General features: G+C 36.1%; 1 protein-coding gene across 1 annotated transcript in view; it reads left to right on the forward strand.

Moving 5' to 3' along the window:
• Positions 1-23,029, forward strand: part of Ccdc50 (coiled-coil domain containing 50) — a gene marked incomplete at its 5' end in the record, with an annotated part of 39,094 nt that overhangs the window by 10,932 nt on the left and 5,133 nt on the right. The window contains 6 exons of the mRNA XM_023700932.1: positions 6,618-6,735; positions 10,971-11,498; positions 14,599-14,714; positions 15,507-15,551; positions 15,651-15,752; positions 17,663-17,739. Of these exons, the coding sequence (XP_023556700.1) occupies positions 6,618-6,735; positions 10,971-11,498; positions 14,599-14,714; positions 15,507-15,551; positions 15,651-15,752; positions 17,663-17,739 (986 nt within the window). The remainder of the gene's footprint in view (positions 1-6,617; positions 6,736-10,970; positions 11,499-14,598; positions 14,715-15,506; positions 15,552-15,650; positions 15,753-17,662; positions 17,740-23,029) is intronic.

The following is a 23,029-nucleotide window of genomic DNA, read 5'->3' on the forward strand; positions in this document are numbered from 1 at the left end:
TGATACTGTTTTGTGAAAGTCTTCAATGACCTCTTAAGTGTGTTCGTCTAATATAATTATATTTTACATAATCCTGCATAACTACCATTTTGAGAGCTCCTTATTCTTTATGCAGAACTATACAGCAACTTCTCTTGCCTTCTGGATTATTGTCTTTATTATTTTCTATATGCTATGTCTGGAGGTATTAGAATATTTTGAGTTTGTATAGCTGGAAGTTAATTTTAGTTTTTAAAGGTATGTTTGCTAAATGCAAAATTAAATGAGGACAGATCTTTTTTCTTCAGTCCTTTGAATAAATAAGTCTAGTCTCTTACTCACTTGCTCTTTTTTTTTCCTAATGTGAAATAAGATGCTATTTAATTTTGTTCTTCCATAGCTAATGTTTTTCTATATATATGCATTAATGATTTTTTTCTTTATAATTAGTTTTGGACAATTTCATTTTTGTATATCTTAGTGTGATTTTATTCATATTTCTTATGCAAAAGAAATTTCATTTTTTTGGAAATGTGCTATAATTTTAACTAAATTCAGAAATTTTAAATATTTATTGCCTACCCTCTTCTACTTTGAGAATTCTACTTACTTATATGAATATAAGTTTCTTTTGTGTGTGTGTATGTGTGGGGTTTTTTTTTTTGTTTGTTTGTTTGTTTTGTATTTTAAGGAAGGGTCTACAGGGTGTTTAGGTTCTCATTATAGACTGGACTTGTATTGACCCACCTGTTTACAGCCTCCCAAGAGCTGGGATTACAGATGCACTACCATGTCCAGTCTCAGTAGCTGTCTCAATGAGCCCCAGGGGCGGGGCTGGCATGGCAGGCCTGGGCATTGAACCCTGGCCCTTTGGCCTGCTTGCAGGTGCTTTAATTTGCTAAGGTGTTTGGCTGGCCCGTTTCTTGATTTTTGGCACAGAGTGAATTATTATATGACTGATCTGTAAACTCTTGCTTCTTCATGCCGATTTTAGACAATTTTTATTATACTCATTTAAGTTCATAAATAATTTTTTACAATGTGCAATCCATTAATCTAAAGAAATAAAATTAAAATAAAAAAGTTACTTTTATTAAAATTCTCATTCAGCAGTATGTCTGAATTTTCACCTAATATTTTTAGAGACATTTTATGGCAAGGTCAGTTGTCTTAGGTTAGCTTATAATCTAAAATAATGAGGTGTGAAGAGCAGGTCTCCTTTCCTCCTGGACCAGATTCTTTTTTTTTTCTGAGCATTTTGTTGTGAGAAGTAATGGAATATCCTGGGTGAATAGCATTTCTACCTTTGTTACAGTGTAGTTAAAGCAGTAAGGAGATGTGCAGAAAGTCTGTGTGAGTTTCGTGGAAGTGGTCCAGTTCAGTGAGGTCTTTCTCTGCAGTCATCGTGCAAGTATTTGTCCGTGTCTTTTAATAAAGCCAAGAAATGTGTTTATTTGGTTTAACTTCGAGTGTATCTGTACTAGTGTGTAGACTTACATATATTTTTGAATGTTTGAACCCTGTTCCAAATATATAGGAATGTGCAACTATTTTAGGGAAGAATCTTTTTTTAATTTTTTTTTAAAGTAAACATCAGAGTTGCCAAACATGTCATGAAAGATTGTGGCTTTAGTTCAACAGTGAGAAGCGTTTTACAGTGTGAGTGATTCACGGATAAATTTAGTAACCGGTTTATATTAAAACCAAATTTAACATCAGCATGATATTTATTTGTAGCACTTAGACTTTTAGAGTTTTGTGTTCTTAAAGAATATTAATTTAGGGGCCAGGAAGATAGCTCAGTAGAATAAGCGCTTAGCGCAAGGGTCCGAGTTCAATCCCCAGTTCCACAAAAAAAAGAATATTAATTTAATATTTGGTGACTAGCTCCAATAGAAGTATATGTTAGGTCTTTAAATTGTTCTTATGTTTTGATACTTTAAAAATAAAATTATAAAAATATGAAAAGGAGATCAGAGGAAGGCGTCTAGTCAAAAAAATTCGTTCTCTTCTTATGCTGCTTGTGCTGATGTGTTTACAATAGCCATGAGTTGATGTCCTGTTTCCTGGTTTTATAAAATAACTGTTTGGGGATTATTCCTCTTCTGAGATGGTTTCTGAATTAGTTGTTAGCATGTTAATTGCTAGCTAATGAACTAGCTTAGCAATCTAATGGAATAGTATCTTTTTTATGAAGTCATGTGATTTGACAGTTATTTAAGAGAGAAATAAGCTTGTTATGTTATATAAGCCATAAAAATGCCTTAAAATTTTAATTCTGTGTTTGAATAATTTGTTTTTTACTTGGGAGAAAGCCCTGGACTCTAGCCCACCTTATTTATAGTCATGCCTATTTTAGAACACTCAGCTTTGTGTGTCTTTTGTTATACTAATAGTTTCACTTTTAACACCTACTAGATAGAAACTGTAAGGGTACTGACCATGTCCCAGTTCCCTACTGGTCTGCGGCGTGATGTTTGGTCCTTTGAGGAGAATCACATTCTAGTGATCTTTAACTGTATTCTGTCTTCGGTTATAGTTTTAAATATCTCAGAGTTGGGTGAAAAGAGAGAAGCAGGGTACACTGGTGAATTCACATTCCAATTAACATTCTTTTTATTTTTTTACTTTTTTTAAGAATACAAAATAGTAAAAAAAAAAAAAAAATGATAAACTTGAAGCCTTTGTATTTCAGTGGATCCACCTGAAGATATGCTCCTAAGTGAAATAAACCAGACCCACATGTGTAAATATCATATAGTCTCCCTAGTATAAGATAGCAAAAGAAGAAATACAAATAGAAGCAATTCAAAATTTCATTAAACAAAGTAACAGGAATTCAACAGTGGTTGCTGTGTTGCATGATGTTGTCTTCAAATTAGTAGTTTGTGTTACCAGATATAAACCTACAGAATTGTTTAAAAAAGACAACAGCAAAAGTTATAAGAAATTAAAAAGAAAAAACAAATTTAAGCAGTAACTGCTCCTTTCAAAAGACCTGCAGAAATTGGCAACACAGTTATCTAAACTATGCTGCATATATACATAAATATATCTTTTTTGCTTCCAGTTAACATTCTTACTAAAAAGTTCTCTGTGGAGCAGGGGTATCCAAAATAAATCTGATACATTACAAATAATTGAAAATGACTTTAGAAGAGCTTAAAATTTAAAAATTGTTATTTGTTTTCCCAAAGTATATAGAACACTAATTTCACAAGGATATATGTGTGTGTGTGTGTGTGTGTGTGTGTGTGTGTATAGAGAGAGAGAGAGAGTACGCACAAGCTTTGTCCTCAAATTTGTAGAATGTTAAGTTACAAAAAAATAATGGTTTTTTAATAAAAATTTAAAATGTAAAAATTTAAAATGTGTTAATGAATATTTTATAGAGTTAAATATAACATATGCTTTGTATTGCATGCTTTAGTTTTTGGGAGAACACTCTGAGATCAGTATGCTCTGGAAGAGAGCTTGGGAAATGCTGTTCTAAACTAGCCTTTATTAGGAAGGAAGAAGAGGTAAGGAAATTACTTGTATCAAAGGTGACAAGCTAGTTAGCTATCCAGGTATGGTGACTGATGTACTGTCTTTAGCTTGTATTAAAGGTTTTAAAGGAAGTCACTTTACTTGGAAATCATCTGCTTGAATTCATTGTACAGTAATTCTAGAAAGGCGGAAGAACTGACTTGTGCTAAAGCCCATCTGTAGTGTGACAGTTTTCCACCAAATCTTTTTATATTCTTCAAGCTTAACAGTTTCTTTTTACTGAGTTAGTTTTACTAACTGAAAAAGAGCTGGACTAAAAGCAAAACTTAATTAAAAGCATTTCTTTGACTAGATAATGTGCTGTAAAGAAGGGACATAATTGTTGTTTTTTTCCGAGTTCTTCACACTAGTAAAGTAGGTTTTTACTGTATATTAATTAGGACTGAGTTCAATAGTAAGAAAGCAATTATTAGGTCCCTGGAGTGCAATTTAATAATTTCTGTTGAAACTTGAATAATATTCTTTTGTATTTACATCAGGGAATTTTGGATAATACAATGAATACCATTTAGGAAAATGTAATGTTTGGTGTTCATTAAATCCGAAAACTCAGTGAAGTGTTTGTATTACTTTCTACTCTTTGGTCAAGACTAATAATCTGGGCACTTCTGGTATAACAAATATAGTTTTAGGGATCATACTGGTCCACCCCCTGCCTCTCTAACTGATTGATATGTCATTACTTTGTCAGATAGCAAGTTTAATGAAACTGGCACTTGTTAAACATGCACAGAATAAAATGTCTTAAATAGTTGAAAAAGTTGGCTTTAAGAGTAGATAATTCAGATGTTTTATTTGGTGTGAATAAAGAGATGCTTCCAAAAATTCGTTTTAGTTAACTATTAATGTTTCTTTAAAGCATTTTTGCCCTGAACTGGAAGGGAAAAGAGAATCATCTTAACTTCCAGCTGTGAAGGATAACTTTTTCCCTCAAAGTAGTAGAAATGCTGTAACCTGTGCAGAAGAGTGTAGTTAGAAGTAGCCTTACGTCTTTTCCCTCTCATTCTGAGTTTCATTGTTTTGTGAGGGCGCACTTAAGTGCTTGACTCTGTAGTATGGGCTTTTAAATGTATCAGTACATGTGTAATGTGTAGGTAGTCAGGTGCATAATTCGTGTATATACCAGTTAAAAGCAATATGTTAACATATTTTAAGTTTGAATTTAAATATTTGTATAACATGAGATTTGTAAGGCTATTTTGGTAACTATTAAAAAGAACTGAAAATAAGGGTAATTATTATTTGCTTTACCTAGCCTTAGTATGTAATTTGTTTCTTCATAGAAGTGAAACATTCTGATCTACTCAGATTAAGATCTTAAATTATTTTGCAGTCTTATAGTCTTCATTTGGAGAGATTTATAAAATTTCAAAAGTGTTAGGTTTTTTTGGCACAACAGATGTGGAAGGAAAAAAAAAAACAGAGAGGTTGCCTTTATTGAGGACATGGAGTGGACGGACTGCAGGAAGATGACAGGGATCCTCTGATCAGAGTGAGACAGAGGGGACCTGGGATTATACAAAATTTTGCTTGGGGTAGAATTTGAGGGGGAGGGCTTAGTGACCTATAAGGAGCTGATTGGGTTTTTTTTTCTTTTTGTGTAAAGGATAAGAGGAAGTTGTATTCAGAGCTGAGGGGAGAAAACTGGTGGGAGGGGTTGGGAGTGAGAAAGTTGTCATTGGGAAGATAACCTGTTGTTTGGGGGCTTCAGCCATGTTGGACCACCATAATGATTCAGCAATTCATATTTGGGCTGGAACCTATCAAAAGGTTCAAGAATAATGAGTTTTGCTTCATATTTACATAACTAACATTTAAGCACTTCTTGTATTCTTAAAGTATCACAAACTGCCTGTGATATTATTACCATTTGCACTAGTTAGTAGTTTTGCCATGTTCATCTGTGCCTCTAAGTCTTGTGAGAGGTGTCAGACTTCTCTCCAGAAAACAGTATATGAACCTGAAAATACGCATACTGTTTTCTGGAGTTGTCATACAGTCTTCTGTTCAGAACACTGTCACTCTCCAGAGCGAAACCTTTGAAACCCTTTGTGTCCTGCATTGTGGACTCCAGACTTCTTAAGATTTCCGTAAGGAGTGCCTGTGATCCAGCTGTAATTTTTTCTAGCTTCACCTTTTTCTGTAGCACCACACATACATGTTTTAACTGGACTGTTCCTCAGAATGCCATGAAAACATTCATGACTTCACTAATGTTCTCTTTTTCTAGTTTTCCCCTTGAAATTCAGTTCTTTATTTAAGTGTTAACCCAGTACAAAATGTTAAATTATTTCTATGATGCATAATTAATATTCTTTCTTAAACCTTTTTTGAGAATTTTGTTGTCTTTATTGTAGTTTTTTGTGTTTATCATTGTTTTCTAAAAGTGTGGTTATCATTCAGGGCGTGTGGTTAGAATGTTATCTATCCATCACTCCTTCTCCTCACACTGCCTTCTGCACCTTAGCTGCTACAATCTTGGCTAGTTAGGAAACATGAGGAAGCTTATTTTCTCCTTTCTTTCTTTTTATCTTTTTGTGCTGGGAATCCAACCTAGGGTCTCTCACGTGTTAGGCAAGTGCTCTACCGCTGCTCTCCACACCTGCTTTCTCTTCTTCACTTCACACAGTGGTGTTCTAAGGTAAAGCAAATTAGAATCACCCAAATTAGAATCATCCAAATTAGAATTATTTTCAAAAGTTTTACTATTTAGTTATAATTCACTGTAGAACATTTTGTAGATTACTGTGTCCGTCTCTGCAAACTGCTGAATCATCAACTTGAAAGAAAGACCCACAAATATATAGGTCTAAAACATTCTGTTGTACAGACACGCTTAGTGCATTTTTTAGTGTTTTTCTAGGTTTGAGTATCTTTGGCTTGAGTCTTTTTTTTTTTTTTTTTTTAAAGCCTGTCTCAGCTAGATTATGTGCTACTCCTACTGGGCAGTTGGACAGCATGAGATTAATACTAAAAAGTCTGGAGAGCCATGGACAGAAGCCATGAATATTCGCTAAGAGAATGTTGAGGTCCAGTGTTTCAAGTTTGTTTGTTGTTGGTAAGTGTTTGATTCCCTTTTGTCTTTGCAGGACATAGCTCGCCTTTTACAAGAAAAGGAGTTGCAAGAAGAAAAAAAGCGAAAGAAACACAACCTAGAATTCTCTGGAGCCAATGTTTATGGAGACAGTTACTATTATGAAGATGGAGGTAACAATGCCTGCATTATGAACTATTCTATCCTTACTTAGACTCAGCCACAAGACACATTTATTGTCCATAAAATGAGTGACCTTAAGGATCTGAGAACATTTCTTATTCCTAGTCACTTGGTACATTTAGAGTGAAGGCAGAATTTATTCAAATAGTGTGAACTTACCTATTCTTTACTTGGACAATCAAAGCCATTTTTATGACTATTAAGACTGAATATGGCTTTGTAAAATTTGGTATACGTTCTTCTGTATTGCAGCTCTGTATCGTACTCTGAATACATAAAGTGGGGGTATGGGAAATGGTGGGTGACTCTGAACTTAACTTTTTCAAAGAAATCTGGGCAGTGCTGTTCATTTGAATTAGTGAAATGGTATGGATAAAGAAGGTGTAGCATTTATTAGTTACTAGGTAACAAAACTTTTTCCCCATACTTTCCTGTTTGAATCTTGGATTGGTGCTTTAGCCTATTTACAACAAACGCTACTAACTTCATTTTTTGATTTTTGAAACTTTCTTTGCCATTTGATTGTAATATAGAATGATTTCTAAGGGAAAAAATTCCCTCTGCAGTCTTGCTTACCTGATATCTGCTTTTGTAGGATGGTGATGGTGATGGTGTGGTGGTTGCAACTGTGGTGTTGGTAATTCTGTATCTTAAAAGTGTGTTGGGAAAGAGTATTTGCAAGTGTAACTCAGTCCTTTTCAAAGATTGTCCATGGGAAATACATTTCCTGTACTTTCAAGTGTCACTCTATTGAAGGTCAGCTTGGAAACATACTTGGGTAACCAGTGAGCAAAACTTAAAGGCAACTTCTAGAAAATAAAGATTTTAAGCTCTGTGATTCCCCAAAGACCTTGCAAACTAGTTATCAACTGCTTTTCTATTATCCCATTATAGAAGGTAAGTGTGTCGGTAGTAGGATTTTTATTATTTGTATATAACCTTAGTCACAGCTTTACACTAAGTTTATTGTAATCACTGGAGTTTACTTTGTCATTTAATATACTGGTTGATTCTCTTGCTTGGTACTTTCTCCATATGTGAAGCGCTCAGCTCCTTTTATAACCATCTTCTTTCCACATGCTAGATTTTCTGGTGAAATTAAGTCCTATGGAAATTAAAAAGAAAGAAAAGTTACTTAGCATACTTTGCTGTCCTAGATACCAGAAGGTAGTTTCCTTACTTTCAATTAAAGTCTTAGAAATATAGTCTAGTGGTTTTTGTTTAATTTTTAATTCTACTCTAAAATAATGTTTATTGTGAAAAGTCACTAAAAGCACTAGGATAACAAGTAATTATTAAATAACAGAAGTATTGGTTTTAACCTGCCTTTACTAAAGCCTGTACTAAATTGAATTGAGACTCAAACTTGTTTTCCTGCTTTACTGTCATCTAGAGTCGTATCTCTAGGGCAGAAGAATGTTAAAATTTAGTAGTTTTCAAGTATATCCCCAAATTTTAAAAAGTATACATTTATTGTAACTAATTTTATAAATGGATAAAAAGTGGAATATAGGCTTCTTTGGGGAAATTAGGGGAGGATTGAGGAATAGGAAGTGATAAATTCAGAGATGTATGTAAATACTGTAATTTCTCTGTCTCAGCTGTGTTCTTGTTGGAACTTATATGTTGCTGAACATGTGATCTTCCTTTGTATGCTTTTGAGTTCGACCAAATTGAATTCCAGAGACAGGTTGTAATTCAGCTCCCATTTAAAAAGCAGGCCTTACATTCTCTGCAATGGTCCTTTCCCAACACACATGGTAATTTTTTAGTTGTAGTTTTCCATGTACAGTTTGCTTTTTTGCTTTACCTGTTTTATAATCACAGTGTATCATTACAGAAATGGTAATCCTTTCAGCTTATATTTTACTTAAACTTCCATAAATTATTTTGAAAATGATCAGTTATGAATTTCTGTAAATTTGAAATTATGCAAAATATCAATTGTGAAATGATATATTGTTCAATTGTGAGTCCATGTTTTTCCTTCAAAGCCATTTACCCTGTGTTGTGATTGTATTGGTAATCTTTGTAAAACTCATCACTTTTGAAGTTGTAAGACTGACTTCAAGTTCTTTACTTTCCTTACAACAATTGTAACTAACAGAATTATGTACTATAATTTCTCTGAACTTTTTTCTTTTTGTAAAATGCAATTCTAAAAATGAGTCCTTCATACAGATGCTTGAAAGATCAAAGAATACAACTTTGCTGAAGGATGTGTAAGCTCTGAAATAGTTTATACATATTTCATTGTCGTATATGTGATGTATTCTTTTAAACAACTACCATCTTGTTTTGAATGACAAACATGGAAGCATGCATATAAGATATAAATACGTGTACATATATATTACATGTATATGTACACATATATGTATATATTGGCAGTGAGGGAGTTAATTATATTTGCCAAATAACTTGGGCTTAAGAAATGTACAAGTCTTAGCCCTCAAGTAGAAGAGGTTTTGAAAGACTTAAATAGATTTTTGAAGGATTCCCACCCCCTCCATTTAAAGATAGCACAATAGATGAACCAGATATATATCTATAGATATAGATATAGATATACACATTTATATTTATTTGTAAGTCTGAAAACATGGTGACAGCTTTGTAAAAATTCTTTGAGCACATTTATATGAAGAACTAGTATCAGTTAAAACTGTTCAGTAAAAATTTTAAAAATAGCCTCACAAATTCATGTTGTAGCAAACTCCTTTTGTCTCTTTGTGGCTTAGAGGTAGACTTCCCCCATACAACTCTCTGGGATATTGACATTAGCACTGCAAACAATTGTTCTCTGAATATAGTCATTATTTAATAGCCAGCCAGTGTCATATTAACTTACTGCAGTAGTCAATAGATACTTTTTCAGTAGTCAGAGAAAATTAATACTTTGATTAAAAGAACAGATTTTTTTTTACAGAGTAATTGCCCTGCTTCATTTTTGATTGTATGTAAAATATAAACTTAACCACAAATTATAAATAGATACATTTTTTACAGACTGTTAAGGAGACAGGCTTTAACTTATACATAACTTTGAAGTAAAATTTCTTCTGGAAAGTGTAAGAACTACTTGAACAATTTTAGGAGAACCCATGAATCAGTGTTGGCTAACATCACATAGCTCCCTTTTACTCTGTGCCTTGATGTCAGAGTAACAATATCAAACCAGACAACACAAGCCCCTAACAACTGAGAAAATGCAGTTCTTTATTTGTTCTGTTATCAAATTCAAGTCTAATTCAGCAAAGGCTTAATTCTAGCCAGAAATGTTATTTTTAGCTATATTAGGAATTCCCTTCGAATTTTGTATTATATCCAAAATGCAGTGAATGTTTTTAGGAGATGTTAAAGTCTTGCAAATGTTGTATTAATTCCTTTGTGCAGTATCTTGTGCCTCAATGAAACTGAGCGCAAGTGCCCACATATGTGCTGTTTTGAAATTTGTATTGAACTTGGGGGCTTACTGTATATATTTGCCACATATTATAATTTTGTACAAGACTATAACGTACAGCTTATAGAAATACATTTAGGAAGTGATTCTTTCTGTGTAGTTGACATCTTTTAGTTTTTTCTTCTATTTTCAAATAAAATTAGGAAAAATATCATCTAAAGATGACTGTTAATTTACTGACTTAAATGTCTCCTCTGTATTAGCCTCTTTGATGACTCTAGTATAGGGTTCCTCCCTCAAGAGTTTGGGAAAGTTTGCTTTGACCTCAAGCAGGGAAGATAAAAGAATGCTAAGGTTTGAACTTAGCAGAGAAATGATATATCTTTATTGTCATTGCCAGCATGAATATGTGAAAGTCTGTGACAAATCACCAAAATTTTTTATGACATTTGACCTCTATTATTTTTCCTGTACTAGTTCTGAATTTGTTTTGTGAAGTAGAATTTAATGCCTAATGGCTATAATTTTTGTTATTGGCAAATATGATTATACTCCATTAATAATGTTCTTTCAGATTTAATTTATATTTTAATTAATTTTAGTTTCTTACCTTTTGCGCCTATGTACCCAGCATCTTTCTTGTGTGTATAGAGCTTCTAGCAAGTACGTAGTCCCTTGTTTACATTTGTTAGGTTAAAGCAGTTTTCTTCACTTTAAAATATGCTAAACTTGGACCCTGACTTCTCCTGGGTAATGAGTTTATTCTGTCATTAAATTAATCTGCATTCTTATTTTTCACATCCCTCTACCTCCACTCAGACCAGCCAAGGTCAAGGAGGGCCAGGGAACGGGGTTCTGGATATTCAAGGTCTTGTAGCCTCCAAAGCGATGGAAAGGCTGTGAAGCAAAGGAAGGAGAAACCAAGACGTGCACTGGAGAATGTGGAAGAGCGGGAAGAACTTTGTGCATCAAAGAGGTCCTTGTCGTCCTGTAGCCGGGACCCAGTGAGGGAAGCTCCACATGTCACCAGTGAGCATGATGAAAGGACACGTTCTTGTCAGGAGAGGATTCGAAGACCACCACTTCCCAAGATCAGTGGAGATGTGTTTCTGAGTACTGAATCTGGTGACTGGGAGGCTAAAAGTAGCCACCGAACTCGGAATTGGGAAAAACGTTCCCAGCATCAAGACCAGCTTTCACCCAAATCCTCACAGAGAGCAGGGCTTCATTGCAAGGAAGCCATGTATGGGAGGGACCCTGGGCAAGGTGAGCACAGAGAAAGGAGACAGAAACCCAAGACCCCTCCCTTCTCAGAGAGTGAGGAGCGGCACCACCTCCACAACACAGGTAATACAGGGTAGCCCCATTGGTGCGCTGGTGTCATGTATGTGCATACAACAAATCTGTGTCATAAGCTTGTAAGCAAAATTCTTCCTCTCCAGTATTCATGTACATGAGTGCAATTGTAGAGCCAAATATTGTAAAAGGTAATATTATGAATCTGTGGTATGTAGGCGGAAGGAAAATGATTGTACCATTCTCTTTCTGAGAAAATATACTGATGCCTTGGGAGGTCCTTTCTGGCCTAGATAACAAGTGGAGGTGCTCATCCCAGTCACACTTCTTCGATTGCCAAGACTGTCCGTCACAGATCCTTGATACCCAACTAAAGCTCCTGAATTTCTGGTTTTACCTCACTAACCCCAGAAGATGTGGTGATACTGCTTTAATACTGTTTGCCTACTGGTAGGGCTGGAAGTACTGGATTTTCTAGGCCATATGTTTCTCATCTATAAAATGGGAGATTGTGTAGGCAGTCATTTAAATGAGTATTTTCACTATGGGCCTCAATTTGTTTTCATCAGAAACAACTGGGCTGTTTCTTAAAAACGCAACTTCCTGGTCAGTTTGGACATGTTTTCAAGCTGGAGGCGATTCTAATGAAAGTGAAGTTTGACAATCATGCTTTAAGTTCTTTTGTATGCTCTCACTCTTCCACCTGTATCTGTGCAGTTGGGTGTTCTAAAGTACATGCGAAGGTAAGTTGTTGGTACCTTAAAGATGAAATGTCAGAGGGATTCTCTAGCTTGGTGACTTCTGCTGGGCCTTCACTCTGAAGTCCATCATGACACAGAAAAGGCTCTGCTGTCTGGAGCCCCCTGAGCTGCTGTTCTCCCTGTGGCTGTAACACTCAAGGCCCTGTTTTCGCTGGTCCTTTAGTAGACCACACTCATCATCCCGGTTTTATTTAACTCTCATTGAAATTTTGTATAGAGAAAATGGTTACTGGGAGAGGTTCCAGTTGTGACTTAGTTGTACTCCACTTGTAGGTGGAGAGCTGGCTTCTAGGTTGCAAATTCAGATTGAGTTTTATTCTTAGTTTTCTTTTCCCTATCACGTTATCTCTAATGAAAAGACTTGGTTCTAAAAACAATTAAAACTCAGTTTAACAAGCCATCCTGAGTACTGGTCATGGATAATCTTGTCTTGGACTTCATGCTTGCATTTAAGCCTCAGAGGGTTAACAGATTCATTGTGTTAGGGAGAAGTGAACAAGGAGCTGTGGGGTAACAGAAAAGAGCATTATGATCTTCCGTGGAGTAGGCTTATGGGGGAAGTCATTTATCTCCAGTTTTAGAAGGACATGGTGAGACCTCCAAAGGAAGTAGGGGAGGAAGGGTGGTTACAGTACTTCTGCACTTCTGATTCTGTGAATTTGACCTATAAATGTGCTCTGAGGGGTGGTTTTTATGGCTTTTAGGAATGCTCCATGGTGTTTAAAATAGGTGTAGGAAGCATGGAACCAAACACTGATACCCAGACTCCAGTGAGGGAGTTGCAACAAATGTTTCTTTTCTTGGCATAAAGGTTTAAAAAATGGAGTTAGGCAGGCTTTAAAATGATTATAACATGAACTGCTTATACTATTATTTTATATCCAGCTTGCTTTATAAATCTTACAACCCTACTAGAGTAGGTTGGAAGATTACATTCAAATATAATAAGTAAAAGCACAATTTCTAAAGTTGTTTTCATAAATCACAGTTTTATTTAATAGTGAAGTTATATTAGAATATTGTATGGCAACTTCTTTTCAGTTGACACCACCAAATACTAAATTCCCTATGTGATGTTTTTCATTGTCCATGAAATCATTCTAGGTAAGATCAATCTCATCATAATTCAGGAAGGCTCAAATTCCATTTTTTCATATGGGCCACCCTTAGGAGTGTGCCACTGTTTTTTGCTGTTTCAGCAGTCATACATCTGGCCCTGTGTACAGTGTAGTAGCTGTGAAGATGGTGTGAAGTGGTCTCTATAATCAGGCCCTCACAAGTCTGAAGCTGAGAAAGCCAGGGTTTCTTACCTTTTCTTCTGGTTCTAAAGAGTACTACATGAGTCTGTGGCTTTTGAACTTAGCACAAAGCTTGGTTGAATGGTTACGAGAGGCTTCACAAGATGACCTTAAATCCCTAAATTTAGCTTGCTTTCTCTGTGTGGTACAACATTTTATTGGAAGCCATTTTAATGTACAGGTGTTTTGGTGGACAGTGCACTGAACTAGTGGTTTGATTGTTACTTCTAATGAAGAATCAGCTGGTTTCAAATCAGCAAAGCCAGCTTCAAATTAGAATCTCTAAGGATTGGGACAAATACTGTTCTAGTCTTTAAAGTTCCCCAAGTGATTCTAATGTGACCATGATTGCCCAACATGGTGCTATAGAAAGAGGTAGAAAATCAAGTAAATCATTTGCTTTACTTGAAAATTATAAAAGGAATATATGCTGCTCATAATATTCAAAGTAAAAAGCCAGAGTTGGCCACCACTCCCCCATGTTCTTTTGTCTCCAGTGGAATAGAACTCTGAAGGCCTTGTACTGTTTGACACACACCCTATTTTATAGCTTCCCTACAATTAAGTAATGACATTAAGGAATGTATTAAAGCTGTGAGAAAGATCTAAAGCAAGTGGTTTGTTTAATATCAGCACAAACCATGGCAGAGCCCCTGGTTTGCAAATAGCAATTTTTTGCAGTTTACGAATGATGATTTTCTGGTTTTCTATGGTAAGAAAGAAACTTCGGTAACCAGGAGAAAGCTTCTCATCTCCAGTCTTGTCGGTCTCTTTCAAACTGTGATTGTGTAACTGTCTTTAAGTTATTTTCTTTTCAGAGTGACTTAATGTCTACTTATTTTGTGAAGGCCTCACTTGTGGTTCCTAGCATAAGTTTCTGCTGTTTAAGAAATGTGAGAGGAGAGTTTTTGCCAGGCAGGGTTGAGTGGGTGACTGTTAAAATATATGGCTTATTTACACTGTCACTTCCAGTCCTAAGAAAAGTAAGCTTCAAGCCACCCCCAGTGAATTCTGACATGGAAGCAGTTTCAGCAAGTGTTAGATATTAAGCAAACAGTGTGAGTTGCCTAACTGCATTGAACTTTCTCCCAGGAGTGAAACCAAGGGCGACAAAAGAAGCTGTGTGCGCTCCATCACGAGGGACCCACAGAGATCAGGAATGGTATGATGCTGAAATTGCCAGAAAACTGCAAGAAGAAGAAATTTTGGTGAGTACATTTTAAGGCAAAAGTTCAGGGAATCAGTAGTGCTTTTGTGGGTTGAATCAACTGTACGAGTGTGAGCTGATTTGTAGCTCTCCACTGGCTAATAAATTAGTAGTGAAAAAAGGAAGATGAGAGACCAGAGCACAGCAGTTCTCCCTTCTCTATAGTTCATGGCAGTGATTTCAGTTACCTGGAGTCAAATATAGGTCCAAATATTGAATGGAAGATTTCCAGGTGGGGTGTAGTGGTGCATGCCTGTAATTCCTGTGCTCAGGAAGAGTACCATAAGTTCGTGGCCAGCCTGAACTGCACAGCAAGACCTTGTTTCAAAAAAAAACAAAAACAGAAAATTCCAGGCAGAAATAAGCAATTCAAAGGTATTATTTCAACATGTTATTATAATTGTTCTTTTATTATTATTATCAAATTCTTTGTGAACTTATTTATTATGGGATATATGTATAGAAAATGAACGTAGTGTATGTAGAGATTAGTACTTTCCACAGTTTCAGGTTTCTGTTGAGGATATTAGAACATATTCCAAGTAGATAAAGTTGGACTGTTATATCTACTTTCTGAAAGTCATCATTCCTGTCTTTGTATTGTTAATGTCTGATAATTTTCCTCATCTGCTCTAGAATCTGATCAAAAGAGCCTCTACTCTGGCTAGTGACTGTACACCAGCTGCTCATCAGTTTCAGGGACATAGTTTCAGGTGCAAGTGTACATAGGGTTTTTAAAGTGGGCACCATGGATTCCAACTGTGTGATTGTTTTCTGTGGCATTTTACCACAGGCTACCCAGGAGGACATGAGAGCGGCTCAGGTAGCCCAGGATGAGGTAAGTTCATATTTGTGAGTTTAACTGATAGCCTTTGGAAATATTTTAGTAATTTTCTACCTGCATCTGCAGTTAATGGTAGCGACTTTATCTTTTTAGGAAATAGCTAGACTTCTAATGGCTGAAGAAAAGAAAGCTTACAAGAAAGCCAAAGAACGGGAGAAGACATGCTCAGACAAAAAGCATGACGTCGAGTGGAAGGTAGAGTGTATATTTTGGTTTTTAATTAGAAACAAATTTAGAAATAAGTGCACTGTACTTTTAAGCTCTACAAATATATTTAGGATCCCTAAATTACCTGTATTACATGTTAATCTATTGTGTATAAGTTCTTTACTATGAAAACAATTTAATTTCTGAAAATAACTAAAAAATTTTTTGCTGTTTGAAAAACTCCTGTTCATCTTAAGACCTCCTGAGATAAGGTCCTTCTGGTCAACTGTGGTCTTAGGTTTCATACATTTACATTCCTTTAGGAGAATCTGGTATTTTTACATGCTTTCAGAACTTTCACAGTGATCTCTTTCTCTCTTTGTGTTTGAGTTCCCCCTTATGCTTCATGAGCCTCCTACTCTTCCCTTTGACATATGGAAGAGTGGCAGATGTATACCTATCACTGGTAGTCAGTGCGTACGTCACAGTGTAAGAACTGTTACAGGCTTAGACTGGTCACTTTGCTTTCATTTATCAGAAGTAGTGATAAAGTTGCTAGTGATTATAGTTCATTCTGCTGTACAATAATTTGATTGATGTATGTGGTGATTCTAAGTTGAGTTGAGAGACTATTAGTAACTGTATTGCAAGGCAGCATTCTGTACCTAAGTGGACAGAGGTATCGTTTTTGGAATAGTGGTATATAATATAGAGAGGAAGACAAGTGATAGGCAGCTAAGAAATACATGCGCACATTGGGTGAAGAGCAGAGAGGGAGAAAGAATTCATAATACAGAGGCTTTCTAGAGAGGGAATTTGATGAAATGTGGGATCAAGCAGCCTGGCATGAGTATCCATGATAATGTTGAACTTTATTTTGAGAATTTTATTATTTAATTGTATTTGAGTAAATTTGTACATAAGATTTAGAACTCAAGATGGCATTGATTTTTAGCACTTCTTTTGCTTCCAAAAATTTCTCCCTTGGATCTTTATTCCTACCTCATAGTCTCTGTAATCGCTGTGAACTGGAAGAGGACATGGAAACCATGCTAGTAGTATTATTTTACTGGTTCTTAATTTTCATGTACTCAGTCTTAAAAAAAAATGAAAACATTATTTTTATATTTACTTAGCACCCCTTTACCCTCTTTAGTTTTCAAGAATTTCTTCTGAAACTTAATCTTAGCAAAGTATTCCCAAATGCTTCTGCTACACAAGTTAGTTGTGTATCACTTGTCTTCCTACTATTATATATTATTACTATATACTGTTATATACTGTTACTCCATTGTCTTTCTATGTAGGTCCAGAGTGGTGCCTTGCACACAGTTACTAACAAATAGTCTCTCAAATCAAACTTAAAATCATCACATATACCAGTTACTCATATTTTTTGTTAACTAGGAAAGAGTAGTATTTTATAGATTACAAATCAGAAAAGTCAAAAGACTGTAGCTACATTTCTAACAAGTACTGTGACTTCTACAATGTCTGAATTCTGTAACTGGTGCTGATGCAGTTTTTCTCTTGCAAAATTGACTTGCATGTACCTTAGTTGCCCAACTAGAAAGTAAACAGTCCTCCTCTGCACACAGAAGAGTTGGAGTCAAATGTGGATTGTCTTGACCATGGTATCCAGTCTTCAGGAGTTTCTGTGCAGCTCTTATGTCAGTAACCCGTGGCTGTGCCTGCTTAGGTGTACCGTTTGCCTTCACGCATGTGTGCCCCACTCATTTGGCTGTACTGGCCTTAGATCCTATCTTTGTGGCTGTAATTTTTTTCAATATTGAAGGGCCATGTATAAAAAATACTTTCCTTTGCTCAACTACATGTAAATAACCTGAAATTAACAAAGAAGAGTTTGACATGGTCAATAGATTTTTTAAGCTTCATCTTTCTTTTTCTTTTTTGATTTTTTTTTTTTATATGTATGTGTCTTATTTTTCTATCCATAGTCAAAAACTAAGGCAACATACTCTAAATCAAAAGAAAGCAGCGAGGCTCACCGTTGGAAGACCGACAGGCCAGCGCGGTAAGCTGGCCCTGGGGAGGGCATGGACAGCTTGGCCTGGGTGCAGTGAGCTCGTGTCCTTGCCTGTGAGGACAAGCTCCAGAATGCTGTAGTTGTGACATCAGGGGTTATGGTGTTGTTTTCACACTCTTTTTTCCAGTCTTTAACCAGTTGTATAAATCAAATAAGGGCTATCATACAGAATCTGGTGTGTGTAAGAAAGGATGTGCTTTTTATAAGAATTAATTCTTAAGTTATGCATTCATGAAGTTCATGCCTTCAAGTGGGTAGAGAAAATTAACTGTTTCTCTACTTAAGATTTCAGGCTTTAAATTTTTATTGGATTTCTTCCTGGCTACTGCCATGCCACACACTGCTGTAAGCATAGTATTTGAACATGCTGGGTCTTGCTTCTGAGGCGAGATAACCTAGGCCAGTTCTTGAGTCATGCAGACTCTACAGTTCAGTCGGGCAGATGGCTGTGCCTTGGTGTGTGTCTTCCAGCTGCTTGCTGTGCACTTCCACTTGGGAACCCTGATGTCTGTAGGGGAGCCAACTGGTTTTATTGCTTTTTGCGAATTTCCAGAGAATGTGTGATTGGAATATGAAGTGACCGCTTGAAATAAGATGAGGGAGTGTGGTGGGGAGGGAGGACAGGGGCAAGGTCGACCCATGGGCTTCCAGCTAAGTAGGAAGTGATGCTGGTGTGCACTTGGCTCTTGCACGGGAGGGTGAGGATAGCAGGAAAGAGCTGTGTATTTTGGAAATAAGCTAGAACGAGAGTTCTGAAAACTGTCGCCGTAAAGAAGTGATGTGTTTGAGGAGATCAGTGTGCTTAATCTTATTCCGTCACTATATCACACATACAGATACTTACATAGCACATTATTCACCTAAGATGTTCGATTTTTATATTTTCATGTATGTTAATTTAAATAAAAAGACAAAAATAACATTAATATTTGAAAATGGAATTATTAAAACCTTGAATTTGGTTCTAATTATTATTAAACTTATTAAAATATAAGTTCAATAATACCGAGAAGTTCGATACTGCTGTGATCACTTACTGCTCACACTTACGCTACTAGACTTACTTCCTTCTAGTGAATGTAGTTAGTGTCTTTAGAAAAGCAATGCTCTATATTAAAAGTTACATGCTTTCAGAAATTACTCTTTGGAAGATGAATTCAGGTTGTATTATTCTGAGGACAAGAGGAGTATAGTCTGTGTAAAACCTATTGCTCAGATTAAATCACCTGCTTAAGCAGATGCAGCAACCAGAGTTCAGGCCCCAGCATGCCATGCTGGCCCTGCCCCTAGGATGAGATGAGATGAGATGGCATTGAGACTGGGCATGGTGACATGCACCTGTAATCCAGCACCTGGGAGGCTGAAAACAGGAGGATCACTACGAGTCCGAGATCTGTATAGTGAGACCCTATAGACTCTGTACTAAATACATTAAAAAAAAAAAAAAAAATCCTGAGCATTGCTCACTAGGGAGGTAGCATAGAGGCATAAGCATCTGCCTGGCAAGTGTAAGGTTTGATCTCTGGTGCCAAAAACTAACAAACAAACAAACAAACAAACAAACAAACTGTTGCTCTTACAGCTTCTGTGTTATGTGCATGTGTCAAACATATTTAAAGTTACATTTTAGAGGCTGATGAGATAGCTCAGTGGTTCAAGGTTCCATCCCGGACACCGTGTGCTGTGCCAGCCCCACCTGTAGGGGGACTGAGCCAGGTACAAAAAAAGTCACGTTTTCTAAATAAATGGTTTCATGTGTCCACAGCTAAGATACAAACATCTGTTCTCAGGAGTTTAATATATCTAGGTTATCATCCATTTTTTTAAAACTGAAATTCATGTAATTTTTAGCATTATTTTCACTTTGTTATTCAAAGTTCTTGACATTTAGAACATTAATTATTTCTTTAGCAGATGTGATAAGTGAGTGTAGGGATGTAAATATGTACTCTAAACATATTTGATGTATTAAAAAATCAATAATTGAATAATCCTGTATTAAAAATCAGTTATAAATTAGTGAAAAGTGAGTTATAGCTAGTAGAACTTAAATCTCTTCTGACCTAAGAGGAACATTTCTTTTTTAATATCATTTACTGAAAGATTGTGTATATGGCAAAATGAAAATGAGTAAGAATTTTGTGAAACATTTGCATTGAAAAAGTCTTACACTGTGGGGCCAGAGAAATAGCTCAAAGGCATAAGCACCTACCTGTCATGCACAAGGACCTGAGTTCAATCCCCAGCCCACATGCAGTATGGTCTAGGCCCTAGATGCCCAGGTGCTGACCATGTGGCCCTGGAACCAGGCATGGTGGTGCATACCTGTAATCTCAGCACTCAGAAGGTTGAGCCAGGAAGATCTCTGCAAGTTAGAAACCAGCCTGGAGGCTACAGACACAAGGCCAGCCCAAACTACATAGTGAGACCCTGTCTCAAAAAGAAAAAAGTCTTTAACGGCTAATGTATGCTTTCGAGTCAGATTATCTGAGTTTACATTTACATTTTACATATCTTTTACATTTAACCATGAAGGAAAAGTTTAGTTATCTGTAGAGAAAACACTGGCTTTAGGGATTGAAAAACATGGACCTTTGTAGGTCAAGATGCTTATTACTTCAGGATAGCAATAGTAGTAGAGGAGAAACACTTTTTCTTTGTTCCTTACAAATTTTTATTTCCTCTCTAAGAAAGTAGAGAAGCAGCTAGGAATCTGAATTAATTATAACACTAATAGGAAAGTTGACCCAGTTTCCAAATTGTTTTAACAACAGGATTTTACATTGGTAATACTAGTTGGAATTTTGCTTTCATTTTTACCTTAGAAAAACCTAAAGATATAACCAGGCCTGTTGGCCTGTGCCTGTAATCCCAGTGCTCTTAAGCTGAAGCAAGAGGATCTCAAGGTCAAGCCCATCCTAGGCAATTTAGTGACCTAGCTGGTCTCTGTCTTGGAAAAGAAAAAGTTTTAAAACTAAAGCTCTTCAAATTTTATTTAGTTCCCACACATTTTTATGAATTACATTTGATCTTCATTTAGTCATTTATAAAGTATTTATTGCGAACTCCAAAATTGCCTGTAAGTGGGGTAAGCAGCAGCCCACAAGAGTCAGTTGTTTCAAGCTGTCGTGAAGTTTATATATAGTCTTAAGCAAATAATTGTCCAAATAACTATTATGATTATTTTAGGTGCTGTGAATAAAAGGCAGAAGGTATATAAGAGCATAGGGAGACCTTAACCTGGTTTGGGAGTCCAGGTAGGTTTCTTGAAGAAGTGATTTTAGAAGTAAATTCTAAATATTTCCAAATTAAAGATGTTAATCCTTTTGTGAAAATCAGAAACATAATCCTAAATCTCACCCCCCCCCAAAAAAAAAATCTGTATGAACTGTTGTTTCATCAGAGTTTTTCTAGCGTTGGGTATAATACCCTTAACTTTAAAGCAACCATCATTACAACAAAATACTTTGCTAGAACTCCTGAAAACAGTAAACCAAATTTGTTCTTTGTGTGGCCAAACACTGAGCAGAACCACACACCAGTAGAGCTGGGATATCCCACAGAGATTGGTTTATCCTTGCATGGCAGGCCCGGAGCACTGGTGGCATCCATTGGCACCCTTGTCCTTGATGATGAGGTCATCTTGAGGCAGTGTCCTGGAATGATTTTCAGTTCCTACTCCGTTTGATATCCTCGTAAAGGCTAATGAAGGAGGGAGGAATACAGACTCTGACAGTGATTACCGCTCTTTTTTTGGGTTGGAGTCACTACTGTCGCCGCCTACTTTGTGAAGCCAATTTTCTTAATTCTGGAATCAGGTTTTTCTTTCCTTAATTCTTTTTAGCAGCCTTTTACTTTTTAAAGATGTTCTATCAGTAAATAATACAAGTTTTCATTTTACTTCTAATATTTTTAATCAAGTCGTTCTTAAATATGTATTTTTTAATCTTTTATTTATTTTCTTATTTGGTACAGAGTCTCACTTTGCATTTCAGACTCTTAGTAATCCTCCTGTTTCACCCTCCCCAGCATTGGGATTATAGGTGTGCGCCACCACATTCCATTTTGGTGGCTGGCATGGCATGCAGTACTGCGGATCAAACCCTTGCACCTGCCAGGTAGATGCTTAGACTGCTGAGCTGTCTCCCTGGCCCTCAAATGGTTCTTACAGAAGAAGCCACATTTATGTTCACACTAATTATATGTATTAAATAGCAGATGAGTGAAAATATAAAAATGTGCATCTCATAAAAATATCTTTTCAAACAATATTTCAAAGTTAAACACATAGATACTTATGGATACATACACAAATACACATAATCTTGGGTACAGATGATATCTATGAAAACACATGTTTATTTAGCTCTGTAATTGTTCAGTGCACTAAGTTTTATTCCATTTGTTCTTGAGTGCTAGCTGTGCCACTTAATAACTGAGTGTGCACAGATTCTTTACCTAATTTAACCTAGTCTAATTCTAAAACATTTGCATGACACCTGCTGTGCAGTTTGTCCTGCAAGTCAATAGAGATAATCTGTATAGAGCCAACAGTGCAGACCTTATTGTGTATAAACGTTTACAGCCCTTGCTGACCTGTTCCACAGGCATGATACTCAGAGACCCCCAAGCAAGGGCTGAGTAGTGTGAAACACCTGCCTTATTTTTATATTATGGAGCCCATTGTACCAAACTGACTGTAATTTTACCAGCCCCAGAAGACTTACACACTAGAATTGCACAAAATGTCCAGCATGGTTGTGTATTTGAGAAACTTTAACCTTATCTGGTTCCATGCTTTAAAGTAAAATTTGAATATACCTTTTGGGGTGGGGGTGGGCGCAAAGATTTTCTTTCTCCATGCCACATGTTTTGAAATACATTTTAAGTAGATAAAATAATTTTAGAGAAGTATTTAGTAATAAAAACTACCTAATTTTACACTTTTTGGCATAAAGTTGTAGATGTATCTCAGATGAAGTACTGCAGTTACTACGATCTACTTTGCCCCCTGCTGGATGAAGGGGCTGTGCTCAGGACACACTGCTGTCAGACTCCTTCCACCCTACCCCCTTCTCTACCTGCCTGCCACCCTTTCCTGCTGTTCCTTTTTTTCCTTTTCTTAACTTTGTCATTTTCTTCTATTCTTTTATTTTTCTTGGTAAAAGAATATTTTATTTTTCATACTAAAACAAAGCAGATTTTCATCAATGGCAGCAGTTGTACCTCATTCATCTTTATTTCTCTTGCACTGTGGTCATATTTAGTGACCAACATT

This window comes from Octodon degus, unplaced genomic scaffold (genome assembly GCF_000260255.1).
Source record: "Octodon degus isolate 3935 unplaced genomic scaffold, OctDeg1.0 scaffold00128, whole genome shotgun sequence".
Classification (NCBI taxonomy): Eukaryota; Metazoa; Chordata; class Mammalia; order Rodentia; family Octodontidae; genus Octodon; species Octodon degus.